At 40.3% G+C, this 27,808-nt stretch overlaps 1 protein-coding gene across 3 annotated transcripts; it reads right to left on the bottom strand.

Annotated features, from left to right (window-relative positions):
- Positions 1-983: 983 nt before the first annotated feature.
- Positions 984-20,244, bottom strand: HINT3 (histidine triad nucleotide binding protein 3). 3 transcript variants are annotated; one of them, XM_025294796.3, is made up of 5 exons: positions 15,109-15,258; positions 14,873-14,990; positions 11,415-11,484; positions 10,261-10,387; positions 984-1,665 (listed from the first exon to the last, which is right to left on the bottom strand). In XM_025294796.3, exons 1-5 carry the CDS (start codon positions 15,124-15,126, stop codon positions 1,528-1,530), a joined length of 471 nt encoding a protein of 156 aa, XP_025150581.3. In that variant the 5' UTR covers positions 15,127-15,258; the 3' UTR covers positions 984-1,527. The 3 variants fall into 3 exon arrangements, with proteins under 3 accessions (XP_025150581.3, XP_006042639.3, XP_006042640.1); XM_006042577.4 differs by lacking the exon at positions 15,109-15,258 and adding an exon at positions 19,831-20,244 and having other exon boundaries at positions 1,414-1,665; XM_006042578.4 differs by lacking the exons at positions 984-1,665; positions 15,109-15,258 and adding exons at positions 5,561-6,090; positions 19,831-20,239.
- Between the last annotated feature and the right edge of the window lie 7,564 nt (positions 20,245-27,808).

The following is a 27,808-nucleotide window of genomic DNA, read 5'->3' as shown; positions in this document are numbered from 1 at the left end:
GAAGATAATTCAGGAAGAAAAGAGAGAAAAAAAAAAAAAAACTGGCTGCTTTCAGGAAACAAAACTGAACAAAGTGGGACTCTGAGTTCAAACTCAGCTCCTGGAGGCTAAATTTCCAACAAGCAAAATCTCTAGATGAGGATAAAAGTAGATTCCATCTTCTGGTCAAAAGACTCCCTAGAACAAACCTGAAGTCCCAGTTGCAAACTAGACCAACTAATTTGCTTCCTGTGAAGCACAATCTGTGCATAGAAAAAAGTGTGAAGGGAAACAGGCTGGAGATTCAGCCTTCTCTCTTGGTCAGCCTGCCACTTTCAAATAATCAAGGGCCATATACTTCCGGGCAGATGTAAGATGGCAGCATGATTGGGTTAGGCTGGAAGCCAACTCTCCCCAACTGAGCAACTGCATGAAATCGAAACAATTTTTCCAAAAGGAGCCTAACCTAGCGGCTGCTGCCAAAGTTAGGGATGCCTTTCCTCTTAGGGCCTGTCCTTAATTTCTTTTGTTTGCAATGAGATCAATTGCAAGATATGAAAAAATGGTTTCAGTCTTTTACTCCACTTCAAATACAAGGCCATGCAAGACCTGGATATCATCTGCACTGCTCCAGGCTTCAGCTTTGTAGCTTAGGTGACTCTGCACATCTTTGTACAAATGCCATTTATTACTTCTCTTGGGCAGAACTTGTGTACTAGGCATAAGTTCACAGCGCATGTGCTTTATCTGAGCCAGATCTTTCGTCTTTCTTTTTTTTCCTCCTCATTTTCCTTCTCTTGCTTCCTTCTTTCCTTCCTAAAATATAAGAAGCAAAATATGATATCTAAATAAAGGCTTTTGACAAGTGTACATGCTAAATTGCTTCAGTTGTGTCTGACTCTTTGCAACCCTGTGGACTGTAGCCCACCAGGCTCCTTTGTCCGTGGGATTCTCCAGGCAAGAATACTGGAGTGGGTTGCCATGCCCTGCTCCAGAGGATCTTCCCAACTCAGGGATCAAACTCTTGTCTCTTACATATCCTGCATTGGAAGGCAAGTTCTTTACCACTAGGGCCACCATTTGTTTGCAGATATTAAGTAGGTGTGCAGCTTTCCTAGGGAAAAAAAACACACAGATTCTTATTTAGGCACAATTCCCAATAATCACCATCTCTTGATCCTAGCTGCTTCCCACAAGTAGGAAAATAATCATATATAGTTAGCTTCAGGTCCCATAGAAAGATTTTCTTGAACATCTACTGTAACAGGGCCCAGAGAAGTTTTATTCAATCCCATAGGACACAGGTTCTCCAATTTAACTGCACACTGGAATTACCTGAAGACTTTTTAAAACTACAAAGCCTGGAATCTATCTCCAGAGACTCTATAATTTGTCTGGTATGTGGCCTGAACACAGTTATTTTTTAAAAACTCCTCAGTTTTTATTTACTGTGCAGCCACCAGCATATCACCTGGGAACCATTCAGAAATGCAAAATCCTGTCCCACCCTACATTAGACACTCCAGTGTAGGGCCCAGTAGTCTGTTTTCAGTGAGCCCACGAGGTGATTCGAATGCACAATGAGGTTTGAGAATCACTGCTGAGGAGACAGGGGCACGGATGATGGATGGGCTTTGAGTCCCAGGTACCACAGATAATAGCATGTTTTGCCTTCTTAGCACCCACCTTTGGGAAGAGAATTTATGTGATAAATTTGCAAAACACTGCAAATATTTTCTCAGAAAATATAACAAGAAAATATTCCTCTCTTACTAGCCAGAATGAGAATCAAAGATAAATCTCCTTAGCTGAGAAAGTACCTAATATAGCCTCCTGTGCTAGGTCACTTCAGTTGTGTCCAGCTCTTTGTGACCCTACAGACTGTAGCCCGCCAGGCTACCCCGTCCATGGTGATTTTCCAGTATAACCTCCTAAGGTAGGTGAGTTCTTGTGGCCCAGGCATGGTGATTAGAACTGAGGCTTCAGAGCAAGTTTTTAAATTCCAGAGTGAAAGTAAGATAAATGTGTCCCCAAAGGCAAGGAGAGAAGAAGTAGAGGAAAAGTGAGTCAACAAGATGGCAGGAGCTAGATAACACTTTCCCCTTGCCCTGCAAAGGTGTGGTTGTTAGCTGCAGGAAATGCTTGGTGTGGGTGGATTCTTTGGAATCTCCGAGGTTTCAAACCTGAGTTATCTTGGTCATGGACACTGCTGTAACGCCAGGAAGGTCCTGACATCTAGGTTGTACTCTTGATTTTTGGATTGAAAGCTGCCTGAAATCATTAAATCATGGTGCTTGACCAGATTTTGGTTTGTTATGGTAACGTTTTAAGAGACGCAGAAATTAAAATACAATATTTCCTGAGTGGTATTATGCATCAGTCACTGGGTTAAGGCAGTGGGAATACAAGGATAAAAAAATCATCCAACTAAGAGTTTTAAATCCAATGGCAAGAAATACACCATATTTCCTGGCTAGACTGTGTAAGGTCTATGCTAGGAAAATAAAATGTCATGGACCACAGCTGATGGTACATTTAATAATGCTGTGGTTGGGGATGGGAAGTATCAGACATGACTTCCCTAAGGAGGCAATGTTTTAACCTGGCCTTTAAAAATGAACAGATTTTCAGAGGTGTGCTCAGTTTAGTTGAAATAGTAAAAAACATCTGGCATGTGGACTATGAGAACAGGAGATAAAGCTGAAAAGGTTGCTGAATAATCTTGATGGTAAATGGATGTTTTCATAATAAATAAAATTGCATAATCAGGTCAGTAATTTAGAATGGATTCTGATGGAGGCTGTGTTAGAACGGAACCAATAATGGAAACAGAAAGCCCAGTCAACAGATTCTAGTAACATTCAAGGCAAGAGAGGATGAGTGTCTGGAAAGGCAGAGACTTTGGGCACTTACAGGAATGAACTGATTTTTGTTTTAGCTTCCTTCAATACACAGTCTTATGATACGATAATGATACACGTCATTAGGGAGCGTCCGCGTGTGCTCGGTCATGTCAGTTGTGTCTGAGTCTGCAACCCTAATGGACTGTAGCCCACCACCATGAGATTCTCCAGGCGAGAATACTGGTCTGGGTCGCTGTGCCCTCCAGGGGATCTTCCTGACCCAGGGATTAAATGGATCTCTTGTAATGCAGGTGGATTCTTTACCCACTGAGCACCTGGGAAGCCCCTACATGTCATTCATTATATATTTGTCCAAACCCACAGAATGTACCACACCAAGGGTAAACTTGAAGATAAACTATGAACTCTGGGGTGATTTTGATATGTCAATGTAAGTTAATCAGTTGTATTAATAACAAATGCACCACTCTGGTGGGGAACCTTGATAATGGGAGAGGCCTTGCATGTGTGGGGACAGGAAGTATAAGAAATCTACGTACCTTTCTCCTAATTCCGCCATGAACCTAAAACTACTCTAAAAAAGCAAAATCTTTTAAAAACAAAAAAAATTTTTTAAAGTCCAGAGAGACAAAATTTCACACAATATTTTTCCATATTTATTTAGCAGAAATTTAGCTAAGTAAACAATTTGAAACAGTTCATTATTAATGATTTTAAAATTCTGCAGTTACCAAAAACAGTATCACAACATGCATTAATAACACTCTTGATATTACTTTAAACATTTTTAAGACAGGTTATGAATTAGCATTTGTACTGAGCTAATGTTATAACTGTAGCAGCTAGCGTTACCAAATATTAATAATTAAATAAATAAACTAATAATTAAACTATATACTTAAATAAACCTAATAATTAAACTACTGCAAAAGCTGAGTGAATTTCAGTTGTCATAATTCGATTATTAACCTTGACAGGAGAAGTGCCACTAAAAATTTAAGGCTCCAAGGGTTTTCCAGCAAAGGAAAAAAGCTTACTATGAGAGGGTATAACCCCATATAAATTAAATCAAATGGCTAATCAACATTTTTTGTGAAGCCCATAGGGCATCTGAGAATTCTGAGAATTCCTTAAAAAGCTTACATGTTACTATCATAATACTGTCCATTATGTCACTACAAGGTCACAAACCACAACACGTTGCACATGTTGAAAACTCCTTTCCTGAAGAAGCTGGTCACGGCTGAACTGATTTACAGGAACATGTAACTGTGAATCTGCGTAGGTGCTCAACAAGCTACTTAATACAGGAGTGCTGACAAACTCCTAAATATGATTTTGAGAGCCCATAACCCCTCTCTCCAGAGAAGGCAATGGCACCTCACTCCAGTACTCTTGCCTGGAAAATCCCATGGACAGAGGAGCCTGGTAGGCTGCAGTCCATGGGGTTGCTAAGAGTCGGACACGACTGAGTGACTTCACTTTCACTTTTCACTTTCCTGCATTGGAGAAGGAAATGGCAACCCACTCCAGTGTTCTTGCCTGGAGAATCCCAGGGACGGGGGAGCCTGGTGGGCTGCCGTCTATGGGGTCGCACAGAGTCGGACACGACTGAAGCGACTTAGCAGCAGCAATAGCAACCCCTCTCTCCACCTCCAGTGAATACAATGGAATCCGGATATTCAATTGTAAAGTAAATAATAATGGAGGCAAAACCCAAGGAAATTGCACGTTGGTCTCTCGGCCTTAATGTCCATGATCCACCTGCCTAACACTGAGTCACGAGCACTTAGTTCTGCCACCTGTCTCCAGTGTTTCCCTCTCCATAGACACAGCTACGGACGCTTTGATACTTAACATACCAACTTGTACTCACTGGTTTTGTCTGATCATTGTATTGGCAATTAAAGGCAGATGGTCCTTTCTCACTTCTATATTTCCTGATCCTGGCAGTGCCTGGTACAACTTAAATGCTCAGCAAATGTTTGTTGAATGAATAAATGAACTAGACAATATTGACTCTAGAGGTTGTAACTAAACATTGTAATTGTAATAAGTATTTCATTACTTAAAACTATGTTTAATATAATGCCCCCCAAAAAGGAAGGAAAAAAAAAACTAGTCTTCTCAGATTATTTCTACGATCAATACTTTAATCCTTATGTTCATTTATATTCATGTGCATGGTACAATTATACACTGGCACAACGTAAGATCAGCTTTCAGTGCTTTTTCATTCACATTCGCTACTATTAGTGTAGATTAGCACCAAATTCCTAAAGAAATATGTCTCATGAAATGATTTATCAATAATTTTAATGTATTATTAAAGTACATTTTCTCATCCACGTCTATCCATCTCTACTTTCAAGTCAGGGCTTGTTCATGATAAAAGACAGGTCTAATCACTTTTTAATTCTAATTTTCCTTTGTTATAGTAAACAAATTATCAAGCAGCAGCTTCCTCCAGTTTTTCATATATTAGTAAAACCACTTCATGTGTATTCCCCATTTATATTCTTACAGGTAAAATTCCATTACAATGAATTCTCTTGGATAACCAAATTGATTTGTTGTAGCAAATTCACCGTTAGAGAAAAGTTATTTTATATGTATACTATATAGCTTTCAGTATCAATTTATTACAAAGATGCTAGGTTTCAGGAAGTGAAAACCAGCATCTGAAGTCTGAGTAAAAAGTGACACATATACAATTCTTTCCATCAAGATCAGAGATCACTGTGTAGTATGGTACTCTTTATTTTGAAATTTTACATGTAAAATTACAGAACAATCAATAAGTAATTTCTTTCTCTCCTTGCTATAACAAAGGTTCCAACAAAGTACTTTTATACCAGTTTATTCTTCATAAATAAATCACTATTATAAGTGACTACTTAGGAGAAATAAAAATATTTTAATTTCTTAAAAATATACAGAGCCCTTCTTGATTAACAGAATTTGTTTTAATGGGATTTTATCTAGAGTATCTTATACCTTAGACAAGGAGCCATTAAAACAAAGTCAATGACAAAGAATTTATATGACTATATCACACATTTCAGGAAACAAACATGAAGAAACAATTTAAGGCTACCCAGTAATAGCTTCTCATAAAACCCAGTGAACCTTGCAATTGTAATTAGACTTCAAAGAGATGAAAATATTAGTCTATGTTGAGCCAAGATTAGGAAATCTTCCACTGTTGACATTTTCATGTTCTTAGTTTTTCAATCAAATAATCAGCCTGTAATTTAAAAAATAACATATCTTTATTCTAATTATCATAGCCTATATGAAATAATTTTACTGGCATTCCTATTATAATAAGCCACAACAGAAGAGCTGGATACTACATATTCTTTTCCTAAAAATCTTACGAAAAACTCTCAATTGTTTTTAAACTATACTCATCTCACATGCTAGTATTCTCCAAGCCAGGCTTCAGCAATACGTGAACTGTGAACTTCCAGATGTTCAAGCTGGTTTTAGGAAAGGCAGAGGAACCAGAGATCAAATTGCCAACATCCGCTGGATCATGGAAAAAGCAAGAGAGTTCCAGAAAAACATCTATTTCTGCTTTATTGACTATGCCAAAGCCTTTGACTGTGTGGATCACAATAAACTGTGGAAAATTCTGAAAGAGATGGGAATACCAGATCACCTGACCTGCCTCTTGAGAAATCTGTATGTAGGTCAGGAAGCAACAGTTAGAACTTGACATGAAACAACAGACTGGTTCCAAATACGAAAAGGAGTACGTCAAGGCTGTATATTGTCACCCTGCTTATTTAACTTATATGCAGAGTACATCATGAGAAACGCTGGGCTGGAAGAAGCATAAGCTGGAATCAAGACTGCCGGGAGAAATATCAATAACCTCAGATATGCAGATGACACCACCCTTATGGCAGAAAGTGAAGAGGAACTAAAGAACCTCTTGATGAAAGTGAAACAGGAGAGTGAAAAAGTTGGCTTAAAGCTCAACATTCAGAAAACAAAGATCAGGGCATCTGGTCCCATCACTTCATGGGAAATAGATGGGGAAACAGTGGAAACAGTGTCAGACTTTATTTTTTGAGGCTCTAAAATCACTGCAGATGGTGACTGCAGCCATGAAATTAAAAGATGCTTACTCCTTGGAAGGAAAGTTATAACCAACCTAGATAGCATATTCAAAAGCAGAGACATTACTTTGCCAACAAAGGTCCATCTAGTCAAGGCTATGGTTTTTCCTGTGGTCATGTATGGATGTGAGAGTTGGACTGTGAAGAAAGCTGAGTGACAAAGAATTGATGTTTTTGAACTGTGGTGTTGGAGAAGACTCTTGAGAGTCCCTTGGACTGCAAGGAGATCCAACCAGTCCATTCTAAAGGAGATCAGTCCTGGGTATTCTTTGGACGGAATGATGCTGAAGCTGAGACTCCAGTACTTTGTCCACCTCATGTGAAGAGTTGACTCATTGGAAAAGACTCTGATGCTGGGAGGCATTGGGGGCAGGAGGAGAAGGGGACGACAGAGGATGAGATGGCTGGATGGCATCACCAACTAGAAGGACATGAGTTTGAGTGAACTCCAGGAGTTGGTGATGGACAGGGAGGCCTGGAGTGCTGCAATTCACAGGGTCACAAAGAGTTGGACATGACCGAGGAACTGAACTGACCTGAACTGAAAGGTGTTTATTTAATATTTTGTATATAAATAGGCAGATTTTTATCCACATTGCCTATTTGTCAGAAAGTTTCAAAAAGAAAAAGAAATATATAACACTAAAGTTTGATAAAGTAAACTAGGGGGGCTTCCCTCGTGGCTCGGCAGTAAAAGAACCCGCCTGCACACGCAGGGGACAAGGGTTTAATCCCTGGCCAGGGAGGATCCCACAGGCTGTGGAGCAACTGAGCCTGTGTACCACAACCACTGAGCCTGCTCTCCAAAGCCCAGGAGCTGCAATTCCTGAGCCCATGTGCCACAACTGCGGAAGCCCGTGCACCCTAGAGGCTGTGCTCCACAAAGAGAGGCCACTGCAATGAGCAGAGAGTGGCTCCCACTCGCCACGACTAGAGAAAAGCCCGTGCAGCAACCAAGACCCAGCATAGCCAAAGCTCAATAAGAATTATTTTTTAAAAATCGAGAAGTAAACTATATATGGAGGAACTTGAAATGCATTTTACTAAGTGAAAGAAGTGAAAAGGCTACATACAATATGATTCTAACTATATGATGTTCTGGAAAAGGCAAAACTGGAGACTTGGAAAAAAAAAAAAAAAATCAGTGGTTACCAGAGGTTAAGGGGCAGGGAGAAACGAATGATCAGAGCACAGAAGATTTTTAGGGCACTTTAACTACTCTGCATGGTACTACAGTATTGGATATATGTCATGATACATTTGTCCAAAGCCACAGTATATACTACACAAAGAATGAACCCTAATAAAAACTATGGACTTTGAGTGATAAGGATATATCAATGTAGTTTCACAGATTATAACAAATGTATCACTGTGGTGTAGGATGTTGATACTGGGAGAGATTGTGAGTATGTGGGGATACAGGATATATGGGAACTCTCTGAACTTTCCATTCAATTTTGCTGTGAACCTAAAATTCTTAAAAAAAAAAAAACTATTTAAAAAAGAATAAAAACTAAGGTCCTCTAGTTATATTATTTCAGATACTTTACTCAATCATCTTATATATCTGGAATACTATATAAGATTTCAGAATAAATGTTAATATCTTTATTTTGATTTTTTCAAAGTCTCATAATACATACTTAATATCTATATTTAAGAAGAGTTCAGATTCCCAGGATGAACCATTAACAGATATCATAACTTTGTTCATTCATTTTTTTCCCAAATAAAAAATCTTTTAAGGAATACAGTTTAGAAGTTATAAAAATGTATTTAAATTATTTTTCATTCTAAAACATAGTATAGAAAATGAGAAATACAGATTAAAAAAATACCTCTTTTTTATCATACCAATCTTTTAAAGAGACCACACCAGCTTCCTACAAAATGTCCCATTTTTTAATCTGAAGTACACATACATCTTGGCTTCCCAGGTGGCACTAGTGGTAAGGAACTCATCTGCCAATGCAGGAGATGTAACAGACAGGGGTTCGATTCCCAGGTTAGGAAGATCCACTGGAGAAGGGCATGGCTATCCACTCCAGTATTCCTGCCTGGAAAATTCCATGGACAGAGGAGCCTGGCAGGTTACAGTCCATGGGGTCACACAGAGTCATACATGACTGAAGCAGCTTAGCATGCACACACGTACATCTTAAATATATTTTTAATTAAATAAAATAATCTGGACAAGTTGAAGAAAGAGATAATTAAGTCTGAAATCCGAAGTTTCTAAAAATCAAAAGTTTTTTCATTTCTTCTGTAATACGACTATAATAATAATATATATTAACTAATGGTAATTACTTAATTTGTAATTTGATGGTTTTTCAGATATAGCTGCTACAGGTCACCTTATCATCATGTACATATAAGAAACTGGTAAATTACTAGTCAAGTGGCCCTGGAAAGACAGAGTCATTTAATAACAAAGCTTGACTGTCGGGTTACAAGCTTATAATCAGTAGAATTCTGTTCTACTGTTGCTCTAGCAAAGCAGAATTCTGCAATTTTTTAGACTCACAGCTTCAACTTCAGGTTTAGTGGCTGATGCTACTCGCCTCTCTGTTTTTACAAAGAGGCTAATGATGATAGAGGCTGCATTTACTGAGCCCTTACTATCTGCAAGGTACAGTTTTAAGCACTTTGTGCACATGTGTGTGTTTGTGTGTGTCTGTGCTTAGTCGCTCAGTTGTGTCCAACTCTTTGCAACCCCATGGACTATAGCCCACCTAGCTCCTCTTTCAACCGAATTTTCCAGGCGAGAATACTGGAGTGGGTTGCCACTTCCTTCTCCATGGGATCTTCCTGACCCAGGGATCGAACCTTTGGCTCCTGCACCTCCTGCATTGGCAGGAGGACTCCTTACCACTGCACCATGTTAATTAAATCATCAATCCTCTTCTGAACCCTAGAGGCAGGCACTATTACCCATAAGTCAGTAGTAGACAAAAAACTTGGGCCTTAAAAAGTTTAAGTAACTTGAACATGGTCACTTGAATAACTAACAGATGCAGAATTCAGAACTATTAATGCCACAAACTTCTACATCATATCCTCTGCTTACAATTCAGAGACTTCACCACGGTGTCTCTTCCTACAGATCTGATGAGCTGGAAAGTCCCCCAAACTAAAAAGATTATTTTGGATATGTGCAAATAGTATGTTAAAACAGATGACCAAATCTATAAGAGGTGTAAGTGTCTACTGTTGCCAAGAAAAGAAAAACTACAACCAAAAGGGCAAATATTTTTGTATGCTGCTAGCGTAACAATAATACTCACTGTGATAAACCAATAGGAATTCACTCTATAAACCAATCTTGACATGAAGCTCAGCTGATCAGCTGGTGCCAGAACATGAAGGTGCAAGTGGGCAATGGAACAGAATGGTGACACATGGAAACCCATTCTGAAACAGAGAAGTACGAGATAACTGACAGATTAGTTCTACAATAGTTTACAATGATATTTTCAGGTTAAAACACATAAATATTAAAGATACCCAAAACAGGTTACCTAAGGTAGACAGATTACCACTCAAACAACTCTTCCACTATTTTTCTACATGAACTTCAGAGTATTCACACTGTTCTTTCTCATGTTGAAGTTCACAGTAAGATAAAGTCTTCATCAAGAAAAGCTTTCACAGAATATTATGGCACTGTATAACTCTTATTAATTCTGAGCTGGCATTATGTCTTACTTCAGTTCTTATCGCTGGTGGCTTAGACGGTAAAGCGTCTATCTACAATGTGGGAGACCTGGGTTCGATCCCTGGGTTGGGAAGATCCCCTGGAGAAGGAAATGGCAATCGACTCCAGGACTATTGCCTGGAAAATCCCACGGACAGAGGAGCCTGGTAGGCTATAGTCCATGGGTTCGCAAAGAGTCGGACACAACTGAGCGACTTCACTTTCACTTTCAGTTCTTATCATATTATCTTTAATTTTCCTAAAAAATGCTGAGTCACTGGACAGGGAGTAGAAGTAGGGAGTCCTTACTTCTAAGACATGACCAGTAGATGGCATGCTTTCTCCTAAATAAAGTGGTCATTTCCTTACCATCACTAAAAAAACTTTGTCATCACTTTAAGTTTCTTGAATACTAAAAGTAAGTTAGATTTTTTTCCCTAAGGAAATTCAGTTTATACACAATTTTATAGGAATGCACATACTGAACAAAGAAGACTAAGTAACTAGTTTTACCTGTCCACTGCTTGAATATTCCTGTCTGTCTAAACTCTAAGTGGTGATTATTAGAAGATGTTGAGATGTGAAAAGTTTTGTTTATTAAATTTACTAATGAACAATATGTTCACTTTCAGGAAAACTGCATTTAAACCATGAACTCTGCATCTCTCCTTTCATTTTCCTAAGGAAATAACATTTGAGAAAAACCAACTGTATGTATTGGTTTCTATCTGGAAGTAGACATACCTTGTATTTTCAAAGTCAGTGAAATTATTCCTTTCTAGAATGGCTTTTCCAACAGTTACCATGTTCTCAACTGTAAAACAGGAAAGAACTACATTATGCTCTAGGAGACATTAAGTTCATTACCAAGTTATTAACCCAAACTTTTAGATCCTAGTAAAAAGTCATATCAAATAGATACACATTTAAAGACTTCTTCAACAGCTCTGTTACTGAGACGTTTGCTGATCAATACCTGAAACGAAGGTTCAACCTATCACAAACTATCACACATGAGCTGACTCTAAACAGCTCTTGAGGGATATTATCAAGTGATACTACTTAGGACATCTGATCCTGCTGTGGTCTAATTCTAATCATAAGGAAACCAAGTATCTACACAAAACTTGTCTGAGTTAAGAAGACAAGAAAACTTTGAACTTGCCTTTGAACTTAAATTAGGAATATGACACCCCCTATACACTAGCCCTGCTATGACTAAATGTTTGTTTTGGCTTCCAAACTCTCATCTGCCTTAGCATCTTAGTCTCAGTGTTTCACGGTCTTCAGATGGGATATGCTTCCCCATTAAAACATTTTTGGCAACCTGGTATCTTCAAGCACAGTGCCAAACTTCAGATCCCTTCTGTTTCTGAATGGTGTAATCAAGCATTTAAAATGGGAAGAAGTGAGAGAATCTGCAGAGGATAGTTTTATAAGAGGTTTAAAATCATTGCTATCAGTTTGCTTCTCTTAAGTCAGGCTTGAGTGGGAAGGCTTCCATGACAAGGTCAGTACCACTCAGTCAAAAAAAAAAAGCTCAAGCCAGACTGTATCTTGCTTTCTTTCAAAAGTCTCCCAAGATTCGAGGGGGTGGGGTAAGGTTAAATTAGGAGGCTGGGATTATCATACATACACCGCTATATGTAAAACAGATAACCAACAGGTACCTACTGTATAACACAGGGAACTATACTCAGTATTTTGTTATAACCTGTAAGGAAAAAGAATTTGAAAAAGAATATATATACATACATGTATAACTGAATCACTGTGCTGTATACCTGAAACTAACACAATATTGAAAATCAACTATACTTCAATGAAAAAATTTTAAAATAAGAGAGAGATGGTAGAAGCATGCTACGGTCCATGTAACAAGATAGAGAAGGACTTTCAGCACCATAAATCTAGTCCAGAGATCTTAACTGGATGACAAATTAAACTGAAAATATTCAGATGAATGTTGCCTGGTTTCTGGTTCAATATGGAGACCTGTGTGATTATTCAACTTGCTTTTGCTTTCAACATAAAACCATTCTCGAAATTATAAAATGAGAAAAAAAATACCCCCAAGATGCCAAACATTTGAATAAATAAAAGACTGTTTTTTCTTTTAATTTCTTTAAAGGACATATGACTATTTAATCATTTTAACAGTAACATGGCATTATAAAGTATATAGATGAAATATAAATGACAACAATAACAAAGTGTTGCAAAGTTTCTCATATTTTGAATTGATACAATGCTAATTCTAAGTAGGCTGTTATAATTGTAGGATGTGTATTTTAATTTCGCTATAGCAACTAGTTTAAAAAAATACGAAGAAAATTGGCTAAAATGACAGGAGATAAATTAAAGTGGAATATTAAAAGTATGTTTGAAAAAAAAAAAGTATGTTTGATCAACCACAGAAAGTCAGGAAAGAAGAAACAGGACAACAAAAAGCAAGTGGGACAAATAGAAAACAAATGGCAAGACGGCGGACCTAAACCCAACTATGTCTATAGTTATATTAAATGTTTCTGAACTAAATGCTTCGATTAAAAGATGGAGATTTCCACATTATATTGTTTTTTTAAAATGTCAGATGCAATTACATTGCTATCTTCACATCTTTAAATATACATATTCAATTTATTATAAGTAAAGGATAGAAGGGGCTTCCCTGGCAGCTCAGTGGTAAAGAATCTGCCTGCCAATGCAGGGGACACAGCTTCCATCCCTGGGTCGGAAAGCTCCCGCGGAAAAGAAAATGGCAACCCACTCCAGTATTCTTGAGTAGGAAATCCCACGGACAGAGAAGCCTGACAAGCTACAGTCCATGGGGTCTCAAAAGAGTTGGATACAACTTAATAACAACAACAACACAAGGATAGAAAAAGATACCCAAGGCAAACAGCAAGTAATAAGAAAGTTGGGAGTATCTAAATTAATATCATATAAAATAGACACAAGAAGTATTTCCAGAGATTAAGGAATGTTTTATAATGATAAAAATAGATCATTGTGAAGACATGACAATTATGTTATGCATTCACTTAAAATCAGATCCAAACTACATTAAGCAAAACCAATTGTCTCATTCCTATTTCATTGATTGGTATCTACTCTATTATTTCCTTCTTTATACTTATTTTTATCTGATTTTGCTTGCCTCTTTCTAGTGTCCTAAACTGAAAACAGATCATTGGTTTTATACCTCCCTGTCTAACATAAGCACTTAAAGCTATAAATTTTACTCTATATACTTTAGCTACATTCTATAATCCTTTGATATATATTTTTATTACCAATCAATTCAAAATATTGTCTTTTTTGAACTATTTAGAAGTTACTTAAAAGTGGGTTAATTTAAAAATATTCAGTACTATTCTAGATTTTATTATTTCTTCAATGTAATTCCATTGTCATCAGACAACATATAAGATTTTGATCATTTGAAAATGTACTGAGACTTATTTTATTGTCCAGAGTATATCTTGGTGAACATGTGCTCATAACAAAATATGTATTCTATAGTTAGGTGAAGTTCTATTAATGTTAATTATAGTCACAGGGCTTGACCCTGTTACTAAGCTCTTCTATATGGTTATTATTTTCCCAACTTTAAAGACTATAAAAAAATTAATTGCATTGACTTTTAAAGGTTTATTATAAAGATATTCAAATATACACAAAATCAGTAAAAACAGTATTATATAATGAAATCCAAAACATCTACTATGCTGCTTCAAAATTCGTAACATTTGATTTGCAACAGTTATAAAAGCTTTCAAGAAGAAATATTAGACAAAGAAAAGCAAGCATAAACACATTTCTTCCTCTTAAAAAAAAGTAAATACTTAAGGGGCTTCCCTGATGGCTCAGGGGTAGAGTGTCTGCCTGCCAGTGCAGGAGAAATAGGTTCATCCATGATGTGGGAAGATCCCACGTGCCACAGAGGAGCTAGGCCTGTGTATCACAACTACTGAGCCTGGCCATGAGTTAATAAATGTTGAGGTTCGATGATAAGGACATAAAGCTTATACTAAATATTTTCTTTACTTTGGTATATATTGGAAATTTTTCATCATGACAGTTTAAAAAGCCACATGCTCCTTTATCACAATACCTGTCTCAACTATTTCAATTGTCACTGCCATCACTGATGCCAGTTCAAGATGATATGACCGTGAAGAATACCACCATCCACTTACTGAGTTCTATTTGATCTTTCTTTAGATATTTGCAGTTTTCAAAATGCTTCTTTGGTACCACAAGATAATGATGAGGTGCTGCTGGCTTGATATCTTTGAAGCAAACGAGGTCTTCATTCTAAAGGAAAAAAAAAAACGTGTCATTTGTTAGTAAATTTTTAAAAAGAATTTCCTAATGCGGTTGAGGCATGTGTTAGACATCATAAATCTCAGTCTGATATGGAAATGGTACTTACGTTACAACTAATCTCCATTGTGCAATTTTGTGATTATGCATTATGTCCATAAACACAAGCTTTAGCTTCCTTCATGAGACACTCATGAAGTGTCTCCTAGAGAAGAAAAAGACTTTTTTAAAGTCAATTTCAAGGAAAAAATTATGAATGAAGCTATTAAATTCATTACTATAATCCCAAATTTTTAAAAAATTTCATTATATATTTCTCCATCTCTACCCTAAGGTTTTTCTCCTCCTAATATGTACTTTTAAAGGTTTGACTACAGAATCATAGCAAGTTTGATAAATTCTTTTTTAAATTTAGTTTTTTTCCAAAGTCACATTTTCTTCAATTATAGCATCATCTAGCATCTACATGGGATTACATTTTAAAACTTTTTCCACAAAATATTTTTTTATTTGCCACTTTACAGCATTAAAAAAGACTCAAAATATTGAAAAAAAACTCCAGTATATTGTGCTAAGAGATGTATGGCATCAGTTTTCTGTTTTATAACCTCTACACAGTAATGTAAGGAAAAAAGAAAAGGAAACAAAACAGTGAATCTTTCAACCTATTAACATTTGAGTTTCAAGCTTTTCCAAGAGAAAAATCTATATTCCCTAAATAAGCTTATTCAATTTCTCATACTTAAAAATTAAGTAAAAACTAAAATCAGTATCAATAAGCATGCTGCTGCTGCTGCTAAGTCACTTCAGTCATGTCCGACTCTGTGCGACCCCATAGACGGCAGCCCACCAAGCTCCCCGGTCCCTGGGATTCTCCAGGCAAGAACACTGGAGTGGGTTGCCATTTCCTTCTCCAATGCAGGAAAGTGAAAAGTGAAAGGGAAGTCGCTGAGTCGTATCCGACTCTTAGCGACCCCATGGACTGAGCCCACCAGGCTCCTCTGTCCATGAGATTTTCCAGGCAAGAGTACTGGAGTGGGTGCCATTGCCTTAAGCATTGTTTCCCTCAAAAACACTGACAGAATGCACTGTTGCTCATTAGTTCTCCATTCCAAGAACTAAAATTCAACTGGGACAAGGGCCTCATATGCATACCAATAATCTTGATTTCAACAAGAATAATGATGAAAGGCAATTGTACATGTATCATGAACTTCCTTATCAGTATCCATCAGTTCAGTTCAGTTGCTCAGTCGTGTCCGACTCTTTGCGACCCCATGGACTGCAGCACACCAGCCCTCCCTGTCCATTACCAACTCCTGAAGTTTACCCAAACTCATGTCCATTGAGTGGGTGATGCCATCCAACCATCTCATCCTCTGTCGTCCCCTTCTCCTCCCGCCTTCAATCTTTTCCAGCATCAGGGTCTTTTCAAATGAGTCAGTTCCTCACATCAGGTGGCCAAAGTATTGGAGTTTCAGCTTCAGCCTCAGACCTTCCAATGAATATTCAGGACTGATCTCCTTTAGGATGGACTGGTTGGATCTCCTTACAGTCCAAGGGACTCTCAAGAGTTTTCTCCAATACCACCGTTCAAAAGCATAAATTCTTCAGCGCTCACATCCATACATGACTACTGGAAAAACCATAGCCTTGACTAGACGGACCTTTGTTGGCAAAGTAATGTCTCTGCTTTTTAATATGCTGTCTAGGTTGGTCATAGCTTTTCTTCCAAGGAGCAAGCATCTTTTAATTTCATGGCTGCAGTCACCATCTGCAGTGATTTTGGAGCCCCCAGAAATAAAGTCTGACACTGTTGCCACTGTTTCCCCATCTAATTGCCATGAAGTGATCAGTATCCATACTGCTCATCTAAACTTCAGGTGACTGACAAGCTGATCTCCAATAACACCACATGATACTTTAACATCACAAATATACTTTATATCTGTCATATTCTATATGACATAGCTGTACTTTATAAATGATATACTTTGCTCCTTCTCCTTCAGAGCTTTATTCAAATGCCACCTTCTTTTCTTAAGTTTTTAAAATTTATTTGGCTACATCAGATCTTAGCTGTAGCACACAGGATCTCTGTTGTGTTATATGGACTCTTTCGTTGAGGCACGCAGGCATGGGCTCCAGCTCAGTAGTTGTGGTGCACGGGCCCAGTTGTTCCAGGGCACATGAGATCTTAGTGCCCTGACCAGGGATCAAACCCATGTCCCCTGCATTAGCAGGCGGATTTTTAACCACTGGACTACCAGGGAAGTCCTCAAATGCCACCTTCTTAGTGAAGCATTTCCTTACTAAAATTTTAAAACTGCATCCCTTTTCTCTTTTGTTGTTCCCCATCTAAGAAACTATGCATTTTATTTATTATGTTGCTTATTGTCTATTTCCTGTGAGTAGAATGTAAGTGCCACGAGGACGGGGATTTTTGCTCATTTTGTTGCTGTATCCCAATGCCTTCAGCAGTGTCTGGCACACAGAAGGCACTCATGTAAATACTGAGTAATGGACGGGTGACTGAATTTCCTCTTTCCCAGGGACAAAGCTCTATCTCTTGGGGCCAGTTTAAACCTTTCTCCATTGGCACCTGCCCATCGGGATTTAAGCACACCAAAGACTTCCCTGTTTTATAAAACTTTCTCTTAACTCCACCTCCTCCTGTAGTTACCACTATCTCTCCCTTCTCCCCAAGACTGCCAAACTTCCTTCAGAAGTTGTCTGTCTTTGCTGTCTTCAATGTTTTAGGTTGAATCTCGAGGTTTTCATCAGCGATCTGCCCTCTGCCCCATCACCGCACTGCAGTTGTTCTCCTGAAGGTCAGCGGTCATCACCTTGGGGACAAAACCAGTTCTAATCTAAGTTGGCCTCTCTGCATGCATACTGGAGAGTCATCCAACCCAGATATGAGGATGAGGGAAGGTAGATATTGCTGCCAATTCCTAGCTCCTCAACATATTCCTTTCTCTTCGTTTTCCTAGTTTCCCCGTTTGTTTCTCTGTCCCCTTTTCAGGTCTTCATCCTCTACCTCTCTCTTACGATGTTAGGGTTCTTTAGAGTTCTGTGCAGGGATCCCTTCACTACCCTACAAATATGTTCTGCTGCTGCTGCTGCTAAGTTGCTTCAGTCGTGTCCGACCCTGTGCGACCCCATAGATGGCAGCCCACCAGGCTCCCCCGTCCCTGGGATTCTCCAGGCAAGAACACTGGAGTGGGTTGCCGTTTCCTTCTCCAATGCATGAAAGTGAAAAGTGAAAGTGAAGTCGCTCAGTCGTGTCCGACTCCCAGCGACCCCATGGACTGCAGCCTACCAGGCTCCTCCGTCCATGGGGTGATCTTATTAATTTCCCTCTTTTCAATTTCCACCTATAAGCTGGCAGTTCCTATCATCTGGGCTAGAAATGCAGACCTCTGCATTGTCAGACTCCTAATTATTCCTAAATTGATCTGCTTTTCTTCATCCCCATTATTACATTTTATATCAGGCTGGATTACCTCAACAGCTTCATAACCAATCTCTATGCCTCCAGCCTGGTCCTCTCCCAATCATTCTCCCCCAGGGTACCAGATGATCTTTCAAAGATCAAACGTTTTCATGGACCTCAACCGTTTTCTTCCAACCCAGCATGAACAGTAGCAATAAACTGTGGCGCTTCCTTCACTTCACTCTTTAAATAAAGCCCAAACTGCTTAACATGAAGTACAACAGCCTTAATAACTTGGCCCTCGCCTACCTCTCCACCCTCATCTTTTACCACTCACCCCTTCAAACTATCTGTGCTCCAGTTAGATTGAATTTCTATTTGCCTGTGGCAGAGACCAAACCGCGGAAGGTTCTCTTTACCGAAGACACTCTTCTCTCCTCCTCCTCACCTGACCATATTTATTTTTTCATGTCTCACTTCCTCTGGAAGCTCTTCCCTAACCCTTCGAGTCTGGTCAGGTGCCCCTCTCACGGGCCTTGCAAAATACTGCAGGTAGTAAAACCATCTCACCGTAGCACGGAGCACTATCAGCTGCCTCTTCTGTCGGTACTGACTCCACCCTTTAGATTATAAATTGTAGACAGGGACTACTAGCCTTTATTTACCTTGCTCACCACTCAATCTCCAACAGTGCTTAGAAGGAATTCAATTTACTTTTAACCAATGCATGATTACTACAAAACAAAAACAAAGCCCAGAATCTTTGGAGCTGATTCTTTCAAAAGACTGTTTCTTTAAAGGCCAGGCAAGGTGGTAGACGAAAGTGCCTACCCGGTATCTGTTTTTAAATATCTGAGCAAAGTCTAAATGCTCTGAAAATTTCCACATATCCCAACTGATAATAACACTTCTAAGGAACTGGACTCTTTAGTGGAAATCAGAATGCATTAACTGTGTGACCACGGACCGCTTCTGCCAGCCTATTTTCAATCTAACAAATGGGCTTTTCACAGTCACCATTATCTATTTTCTACTAGTTTGTTTTCAGTATCAGTATTTGCAGAACGTAAAGGCAGTGTCTAGAAAAGTGGGGGGAGGTGGGGTAGGGGGAGGTTCCTTTAATAAAATCAGAGGTCACTATTGTCCACCGACCACCTCGGCAGCTGCGGAGAGAGGTTTTCTCTCTCCATTTTCTCCCCTTAGAACAGCAAACGAGGCTGGCGACACTCCCGGCGCCTAGAGAAACAAGCCTGTCTGTATCACTAGGACCATTTACGCAGGACCGTCCCCACCCGATCCACGCCGGCGAGGCCCCCCTAAGCTGAGGCGCCCTAAGCGGAGCCCCCCAAGGGCGTTCCGGATCCCACCCACGCCGGGTCGCACGTCGCAGCCCACCTCACAGTGCAGGAGTTCGGTGCCAGGATCCTGGTGCGCCGCGATCCGGCAGAACACGCACTTGCTACTGTAGTTCGCGAGCTCCGGGGACTCTACGGCGACCGCGGGGGTCTCCCCTGGGGACCCTGCGGGTTGGGCAGCCGCCACTGGCTCAGAGCGGGCACACGACTTCCCTAAACCGCATTCCTTCTCCTCCATCATCTCACCCGCTCTTCTGCGCCGCTGAGAGGCTTCTCCGGGATAACAGGGCCTCTTGCAGAGTTAGCCTCCTGCACCTGCTAGATTTTACCTCGAGGCGTCGCCCCTCGTCTGGCGCTGGGCCGGGCCGGGAGCTGGGCACAGCGCGGATCCAGGGCGACCAGAGCCGCAAGGTGACTGGCCACGGAGCCGCAAAAGCCAGAGGCTGGCCTTCACGCTGACTGCCACGCGGGGGCGCGCAAGGACGCGACACGGAAGAACCGCCGCCGCCGGCGGCAGTCGCCCATCCCCGTGCGTCTCGGTGGTAACGACTCAGGACTTCCGCCACAACGCCGGCCTCGCGCCTCACGCCACGGTGACATCACGTTCGCGCTCTACCCGGGGGCCGAATGGAACTTATTGACCGTTCTGAACGTCATCTCCTGAAGCCAGCAACATAAAGTGCCTCGAGTGTATAATGATGTCTTTAAAAAAAAATTTTTTTTTTTAATTCGTAGGTTTTACGAGAATGGTCATTTCTAGAGCTTTGTTTTCTACACAGACTATATTTGATGCTTTGGGTATCCATTTTCTACCATGATAATTTTAGGTGATAAGGCTCAAAATATCAAACAGAACTATACACCTGTTTTTACCTTTTGTTGTTATTATTGACAGCACCAGCTAGATCAAAATAGTGGGCTTTATCTCATTCTTCATACACAGATAAATGCGGAATCCTGTAGTTTATAGTCTGACATATTCCAGAACTTCATAGAAATTGACGAGGAATTGACCTAGAAACTTCAAGAAATTGACAAGAAATTCAGGCAGGGCTTTCTTGGGAGTTGTGCTTCCGGAAAGAGCGAAAAATGAGTAACACATTCCCTTGCTGGCTCCCTGGGTTGGGAGGGGCCCACGAGTTGGTCCCTTAAATGGGATGAAGGCCGGGGCAGATCTGGGGGTCTATGAGGAGACGGTGGCTTAGGTGGTCTGCCCACCCACCCCCACCCTCTTGAGGGTGCTGTGTGCAGGGATCATGAGTAATACCCTCTTTCTGCTCAGGACATCACAGAAGTAGCAATTGGGTTTTTGGTCTTTTTGTACCTTGTTGTTTATAATTTGTTCAGGCTGTACTTCAGTTCAGTCCCTCAGTCCTGTCCAACTCTTTGTGACCCCATGGACTGCAGCATGCCAGGCTTCCTGGTCCATCACCAACTCCCTGGAGCTTGCTCAAAACTTGCAAGAAGTTATTTTTAGTCCTTTGGTTTCTTTATATTCTGTTGCTCAAGGAGACATTTGTCCACATGCAAACACTGTAGCAAAGCGTCCCAAGTCCTCAGTCTTTCTCATTCCCCCCACTGTGAGCGTTCACACCCCTTGTTTTTAAGGGTTAAGGGGCTGAAGTTTTCCTCTTCTGAAGCATCTTCCTGCTGGACAGGGGTCTCAGACCCTAGCTTACACTAGAGGTGTAGAAGTCCCTTGCTGACTGTTTCAAGGACATGTAGGGACCTGGGCCACCCTCTGCTGGAATGGGTTGAAACCCTTGAGCCATAATGAGCCTTACTTGAAACTGCTGGAGCCTAGAAGATACAAAGTTAACCAAAAGATTAACCAGACAAGGGCCAAAAAGAGCAATAATGGCCACTAAGGGGCCTAGAAATGGAAGGAACCAAGTTAACTTTGGGAGTAGGGCTCCTGTAACTGTTGACCAGACAGTGAGATTGTGTTGCTCTTGCCAAAATTGTGAAGCCTTTCTGCATGGGTGAGTATTTCTTTAATATTAACATCCGCTGTTGCATTGATCCAGCCACAGCAGGAAGTATTAGTTACCAAACAAACTCTGCCTTGTTCTGCCAGAAAGTAACAAAGAGCCAGGCAATTATGAAGAACTATATTAGCCAGAGACAAGAAGAGACAAGAGAGGTCTTAGGTCCCATTAAGGCTTGTTCTATCAGTTCCATCACATAACCACAGTCGGGTGAAATTTCTCAGTGTTACTTCATGATAAGTTAAGCCTCCATGTAGAGCTGCCTGTCCTATGGCTAGCCCTGCCCTATGCTAAGATCATTCCTTTTGCTCTCCAGATTCGGGAGTGAGCCAGCCTGGTCCTATTATAGATAATATCCCTCTTATCCCTATAGAGCACACAGGACACTCTCACACGAAGTGGACATCATCAGTGCATTTACAGGCCATAGTATGAAGGCCTTGGGAAAAGGACATGGCCTGGCATAACTCCATAACGTGATGTTTTGGGTGAGGAAAACAAACCCTTCAAGGGGGCAGACCTGAATGTCTTAATGGTTGTTCAGAGCTGATAGTCCTTGAAGGACATAGCTGTCACTAGTACCTATGCAACTAGGAGACCACAAATCTTTCTGTTGGTAATTTAGATTATATCATGTTATAAAGGTCTTCATGAAATGCTTGAGTGTGATCTGGTTGGTTTCGTCAGCGTTAACAACTGTAGTCCAGCTCATTATTTGCTCAGTGTCCCACAGGCGGGTTGAATTGGATTGACGAGGTAGATGAGATGTTTCTTTCAACCGTTCACACTCCCCTTCCATGTTGCTTAGGAAGACGGAGCCATAGTTTGAAACAGGACACAGGTGGGGTAGGTTGTAAGTACAGTTTCTCCCTACATAAGAGGCAAAATATCTGCTGTAATTCTGTCTCCAATTGCGGGGGGTGGGGGGGGGCAGGCATACAAAACAAGTACCATTTGTGCAGTTTAACATAGTGTGCCCCATGCCTTGGGTCGTTGTATAGGGGATTCAGGTTAAGGCATTGTAATAGCCCCTGGAAAGTGTAAGCGTGACTAGCAGAGAGGGAAGGGGTGGCAATTGTCCCCAATTTAGTTGGTTAATCAATATTGGAACCGGAAGGATCAGGAGAAATGCAAGAGGAGGGCCAGTATCCAGCTGGGGCGGTGAGTGTTGATGGTATATCCAGCATTATTTTAAATGTTCTCTTTTGGGCATGATTTTGGAAATGTTGATAAGTGAGAGTTCTCACTATTTTTCCCTGGTTACAGGACTAGTAGGGCACACAGAGTCAATAACAGAGCATTTTGGGGGTGGAGAATTTTCCCTTAAACCAGCATGGACAAGGGAGTTAATTCTCTGGCGAGGGTGGCTGAGCAAACCAGTAGGATGCAAGCAACAGCACAATAGCAAAATTGCAAATAGGAGTCCAACTCACCACACTGTTTTACTTACCTGTGGATCATGCCTGTGCTTGCAATAGGCATCTCGGGTTTTCCACTGGCTCACAGATGTGTTGCTCTTCTCTAATGACTTGTGGGGTTTTTGGAGGTAATAGCTTTAGTCTAGACAAATGTACCCAACTAGATATCCCTTGCAGTTTGACAGCAGTCAGGATGGCTAAAATTACTTCACAGTAGCCTTTCCATTTTGGTAAATAGTTGATCTTCGGGGGAACCTCTCTCTCCAGGTTTTAAGAAGAGCCTGGTTCCCAGGGTTTATTTGTGAAGGAACTGCCCCTTGCAGTGTGTTTTTAGTCGGGGCTGGCAGTACCTTGTGGGCATAGTCATAGATTGCCTTATGAACTTGTCCTAGATTAGTAATATACCACAGTGTCCAGCTCACTTCCACATCTAGTACCATGTCAGTAGTAAGAAAAGGCCTCCCACTGGTCATTTCTGAGCTAAGCCTCAGGCCACTCCTGGGGGCTACATGGACCCTGAAGACTGCAAGAGGAAGCAAGTGTCATGAGTCTCTTGGCAGAGCTTTGCTAAGGTTTTCTTTAAAGTATGGTTCATTTTCTCCACCTTCCCTGAAGACTGGAGGTCTTCAAGTATGGAGGCCAAGTAGTATGTAGCTTGTAATCAATCCCTAGGGCCCTTGTGAGCCCCTGTGTGATTTTGGCTATAAAAGGGGGCCTGCTATTGCCCTGGAAGGGAAGTTCAAACCAAGGAATTATTTCTTTTAAAAAGGACTTAGATTTCAGTAGCCTTTTCAGGTAGAGTGGGGAAGGCTTCAACCCATCCTGTGAAAATATCAACAAATACACAAGAAGATACAGCCTCACCACGGGGGCATTTGGGTGAAATCTAACTGCAAGCCAGTCTTCCCTGTGTGTGTCCCTTGATGTTGAACTGGCCTGAGTAGCAAAGGCTGGATTGGATGGGTTTGTGGGTTATTACAGGCTCACAAATTGTAGGCAAGGGTTACTTGTTTCACTGTTCTTTGGAGCCCCTTTCCTGGAAAAGCCTTTTGCGTGAAGCCCCATAGTGCATCCCTGCCACAGTGGCTGGCATCAGGCAAGCTCTTAGCGAGTTTCCGTTGTTGAACCTTAGGGATTAGAGCCTTGTGAGCCTTCAGGCCAGCCTGTGCTTCCTTTCTTATAGCCCCATTTCTCAGCATTTTCTTCTTCCTGTGGGGAATACTGGGAAAATCTAGGAAGTTCAGGAGGGCCAATCACTAGGGCCATAACTTGATCAGGTTCTTGTGGTCAAGCTGCCTGTTTTGCAGTTTGATCAGCTTTGCTGTTCCTGTGGCTCACAAAAGATCCATCCTTCAGTGGATTACTGCTACCTGGCTTGGGAACTGCACTGTTTCTAGAAAGCCAGAATTAAATCTTTATGATTTTAAAGAGAATTTCTAGCAATTAACATTCCTCTTTACTAAGTATTGGGGCAACCATACAGTTAACAGAATAAGTCTCAATTTTTTAATAGAGCCTGGTCACAGGTTATGGAGCATTTGATCTTTATTTAAGCATATATTACAGCAATAAACTTCAGGAAAAAAAAAAACTTAGAATGTCTTTTTAATAACTCAAACTACAGGAAGGGGCTGTCTGGGAGGTAAGTTTTAGGCAGTAAATAGAGATTACTTATGTAAGTGTAACTGATCATATAGGTTCTTTTAAATTGGCTATGCTGGACTTTTCATAAGGAGGTCTCAGACTAAACTTTTAAGACCTCCCAGGACCCAGGAAAGCCATGCCAAGGGTTTATCACAAATTTTGCCTAGCAGATTTGAAGAAATTTCTCCCTTTCTGTGGCTTTTCCCCCAAATGACCTTGAAATTCTTGCATTTGTTTGGAGGTGGGCTTCCTTATTTACTGGATAAAGTTCCTGGGAAACTCTGAGTTTCCAGTTTCTGGAGGAATCAGGTAGAGAGAAAATATAAATGCTTCAATTCTACTTAGCATTGTAATTTACCAAACTGCTATAAATCATAATTAGCTTTAAGGGAAGGGTTTTCTTATATATGGTGAACATATATAAGAACATATAATATCTCAGACAAAACAAAAGAATTATAACCATACCCATCAGTTTACTCAGTCCTATGTAATTAACAGTTTTCTAGAGCTATCAAGTTTACCTAGTTCAGTAGAATGATATGAAAGTTCTCAGAAACCTGTATTTCTCAGAAAACCCTTTCTATGAATCTTCCTGAAATGAAACTTTTTTTTATATTTACATTATTGAAGTACAGTTGATTTACAATGTTGTGTTAATTTCTGTTGTACTGCACAGTGATTCAGTTACATATATATATGTACACACACACACACATATATACACACATACACACATTCTTTTTCATATTCTTTCCCATTATACTTTTTCACAGAATATTGTATATAGTCTCCTGTCCTCTACAGTAGGGCCTTGTTTATCCATTCAATATATAATAGTTTGCATCTGTTAATCCTGAACTCCCAATCCTGAATGCCCTGGCTTGGCAACCACAGGTGTGTTCTCTGTATCTGTAAGTCTGTTTCTGTTTTGTGATATATGGTATTTGTCTTTCTCTCTCTGAACTACTTCACTTAGTGTGATGATCTCTAGTTGCATCCACATTGCTGCAAGTGGCATTATTTCATTCTTTTCACGGCTGAGTAGTATTCCACTGTCTATATGTACCATGTCTTCTTTATTCATTCATTTATAGATGAACGTTTAGGTTATTTCCATGCCTTGGCTGTTGTGAACAGTGCTGGTGTGAACACAGGTGGAGTGGCAGCTGTCCTGGTTATATCCCTAGTCATACCTACAGTTGCTTTGCTCACTTACCGGGTATTTTCAAAAAGTTGCTTTCCGTTTCCAAACCTTGGACTTGATATAGTTCCCTGCCATAGAAGTGGGAGGAGCAGAACAAAATATTTGAAAATTTTCTAGTGTATGTGTCCTGGTGTGGGAGCAGGCAAAACTATAGGCACTGTGTGTGCACAGGCAGAGCTGATACCAGCTGGTATTCTGGATAGCTGCCCTGGGAAACAGCAATTTGAGTTGTGTGACAGTAAACGAACTTTAAATTTTATTTGCAAAACGCAGTGCTCTTTTCTAATTTCAAAAGGGCACCATATGGGGCAATAGCAGACCTGCTTCAGAGCAGGCTCTGGAATTAGACAGCTGTGCAACTTGCCATCTGTCAAGACATGGGCTAAGTTTTTCTCTCTCTCTCTGAGATATATATATCTGAAATACTTTGCTGTATATCTGAAACTAATACATAGTAAAATCAACTAGAATTTAATAAAAAATAACTGATATAAAAAAATATACAATATGGAGTAAGTCACATTACTGTTGTCAGTAGCAAACATTTATTAAAAGCCAACTTTGAACATCATTGGAGAAGGAAATGGCAACCCACTCCAGTAGCCTTGCCTGGAAAATGACATGGACGGAGGAGTGTGGTAGACTACAGTCCATGGGGCCGCAAAGAATCGGACACGACTGAGCGACTTCACTTTCACTTTGAACATCATATCACAATAAAACAAGCCTTCATTTGTCCATGCTTTCCCCATCACTTACTGATCCCTTTATCTGCTCTCCTTTGCAACCTCAAGAGTTGACCATGCTCCTCCCAATCCCTCCCCGCCCCTCCTCTCACACTGTCTGCGATCAGGCTTTCACGGCCATCATTCCATCCAAACTATTCTGCCGAGAGGACCAATGACCTCCATGTCACCAAATCTAATGGTTCAGTGGTCATCTTTTCAGCAAAAGTTGATTATTATCTTCCTCTTAATGAACTTCTTCTCTTGTTTCCAGGACATGACACTCTCTCAGCTTTCCTCCTTCTGGGTTGGTTATTTCTTCTCAAGTCTCCTTGGCTGCTTCCTCTTCTTCCAGACCTCTCTCACCACTAATGGGCTTTGGTCCTAGGCTTTTTTCTCTCTCTCCCTCCCTCCTTCTCTCTCTCATTCCCTCCCTCTCACACATAAAAAGCTGTACGTATTTAACATGTAAGTCTTCCCTTAACTGTACTCACTCCCTTGGTGATCTCCTGCAGCCTAATGGCATCACATTAGTCAGTGACAGAGCTGAGACCCAAATCCAAGCAGTCTAATGGGAACATGTGCTCTTAAACCATAGTCCTTTGACACAGACATGTGTTCACTAGGTTACAAGATGATTCACCTAGTATGAGTCCATGTTTATCAAATATACTTATGAATTTATAAGAAAGCTGCCTGAAAGAATATATACCAAATATATTTGCACTGTGATCTCTGGATGGATAAATTATGACTCGATGGTTTAGCTATATATTTTACATCTTCAACAATGAAAATATAGTATTTTTGTCATAAGGAAAACATTCTGACAGAGTTAAAATTCAGGATTCCAGATAAACTTCATTTCATCATTCTCTGTTTCATAAATAATCTCATTCCATACATTTTTTAAGTTGTTCAACCATGATATCAAAAATCACAAGGCACTTTAAGGGCAGATTTTTTTGGTGTTTCCGGCAGAGACAGACAATGGAGCTACTACAGCCATATGTCTGATACAATGCAGTGCTGAGTT

Source organism: Bubalus bubalis, chromosome 10 (genome assembly GCF_019923935.1).
Source record: "Bubalus bubalis isolate 160015118507 breed Murrah chromosome 10, NDDB_SH_1, whole genome shotgun sequence".
Classification (NCBI taxonomy): domain Eukaryota; kingdom Metazoa; phylum Chordata; class Mammalia; order Artiodactyla; family Bovidae; genus Bubalus; species Bubalus bubalis.
This window is presented reverse-complemented; position numbering and strand designations above follow the sequence as displayed.

What these genes read in the sequence shown, in the direction of transcription:
- HINT3 (XM_006042577.4), bottom strand. Translation starts at nt 20,031, where the DNA reads ATGATGGAGGAGAAGGAATGCGGTTTAGGGAAGTCGTGTGCCCGCTCT. An exon ending in CCGAACTCCTGCACTGTGAG is followed by an intron (nt 14,991 to 19,830) that starts GTGGGCTGCGAC and finishes TTTTTCCTTTAG; the next exon opens with AATGAAGACCTCGTTTGCTT. An exon ending in ATTCCTATTGGTTTATCACA is followed by an intron (nt 1,666 to 10,260) that starts GTGAGTATTATT and finishes CTCTTCCCAAAG; the next exon opens with GTGGGTGCTAAGAAGGCAAA.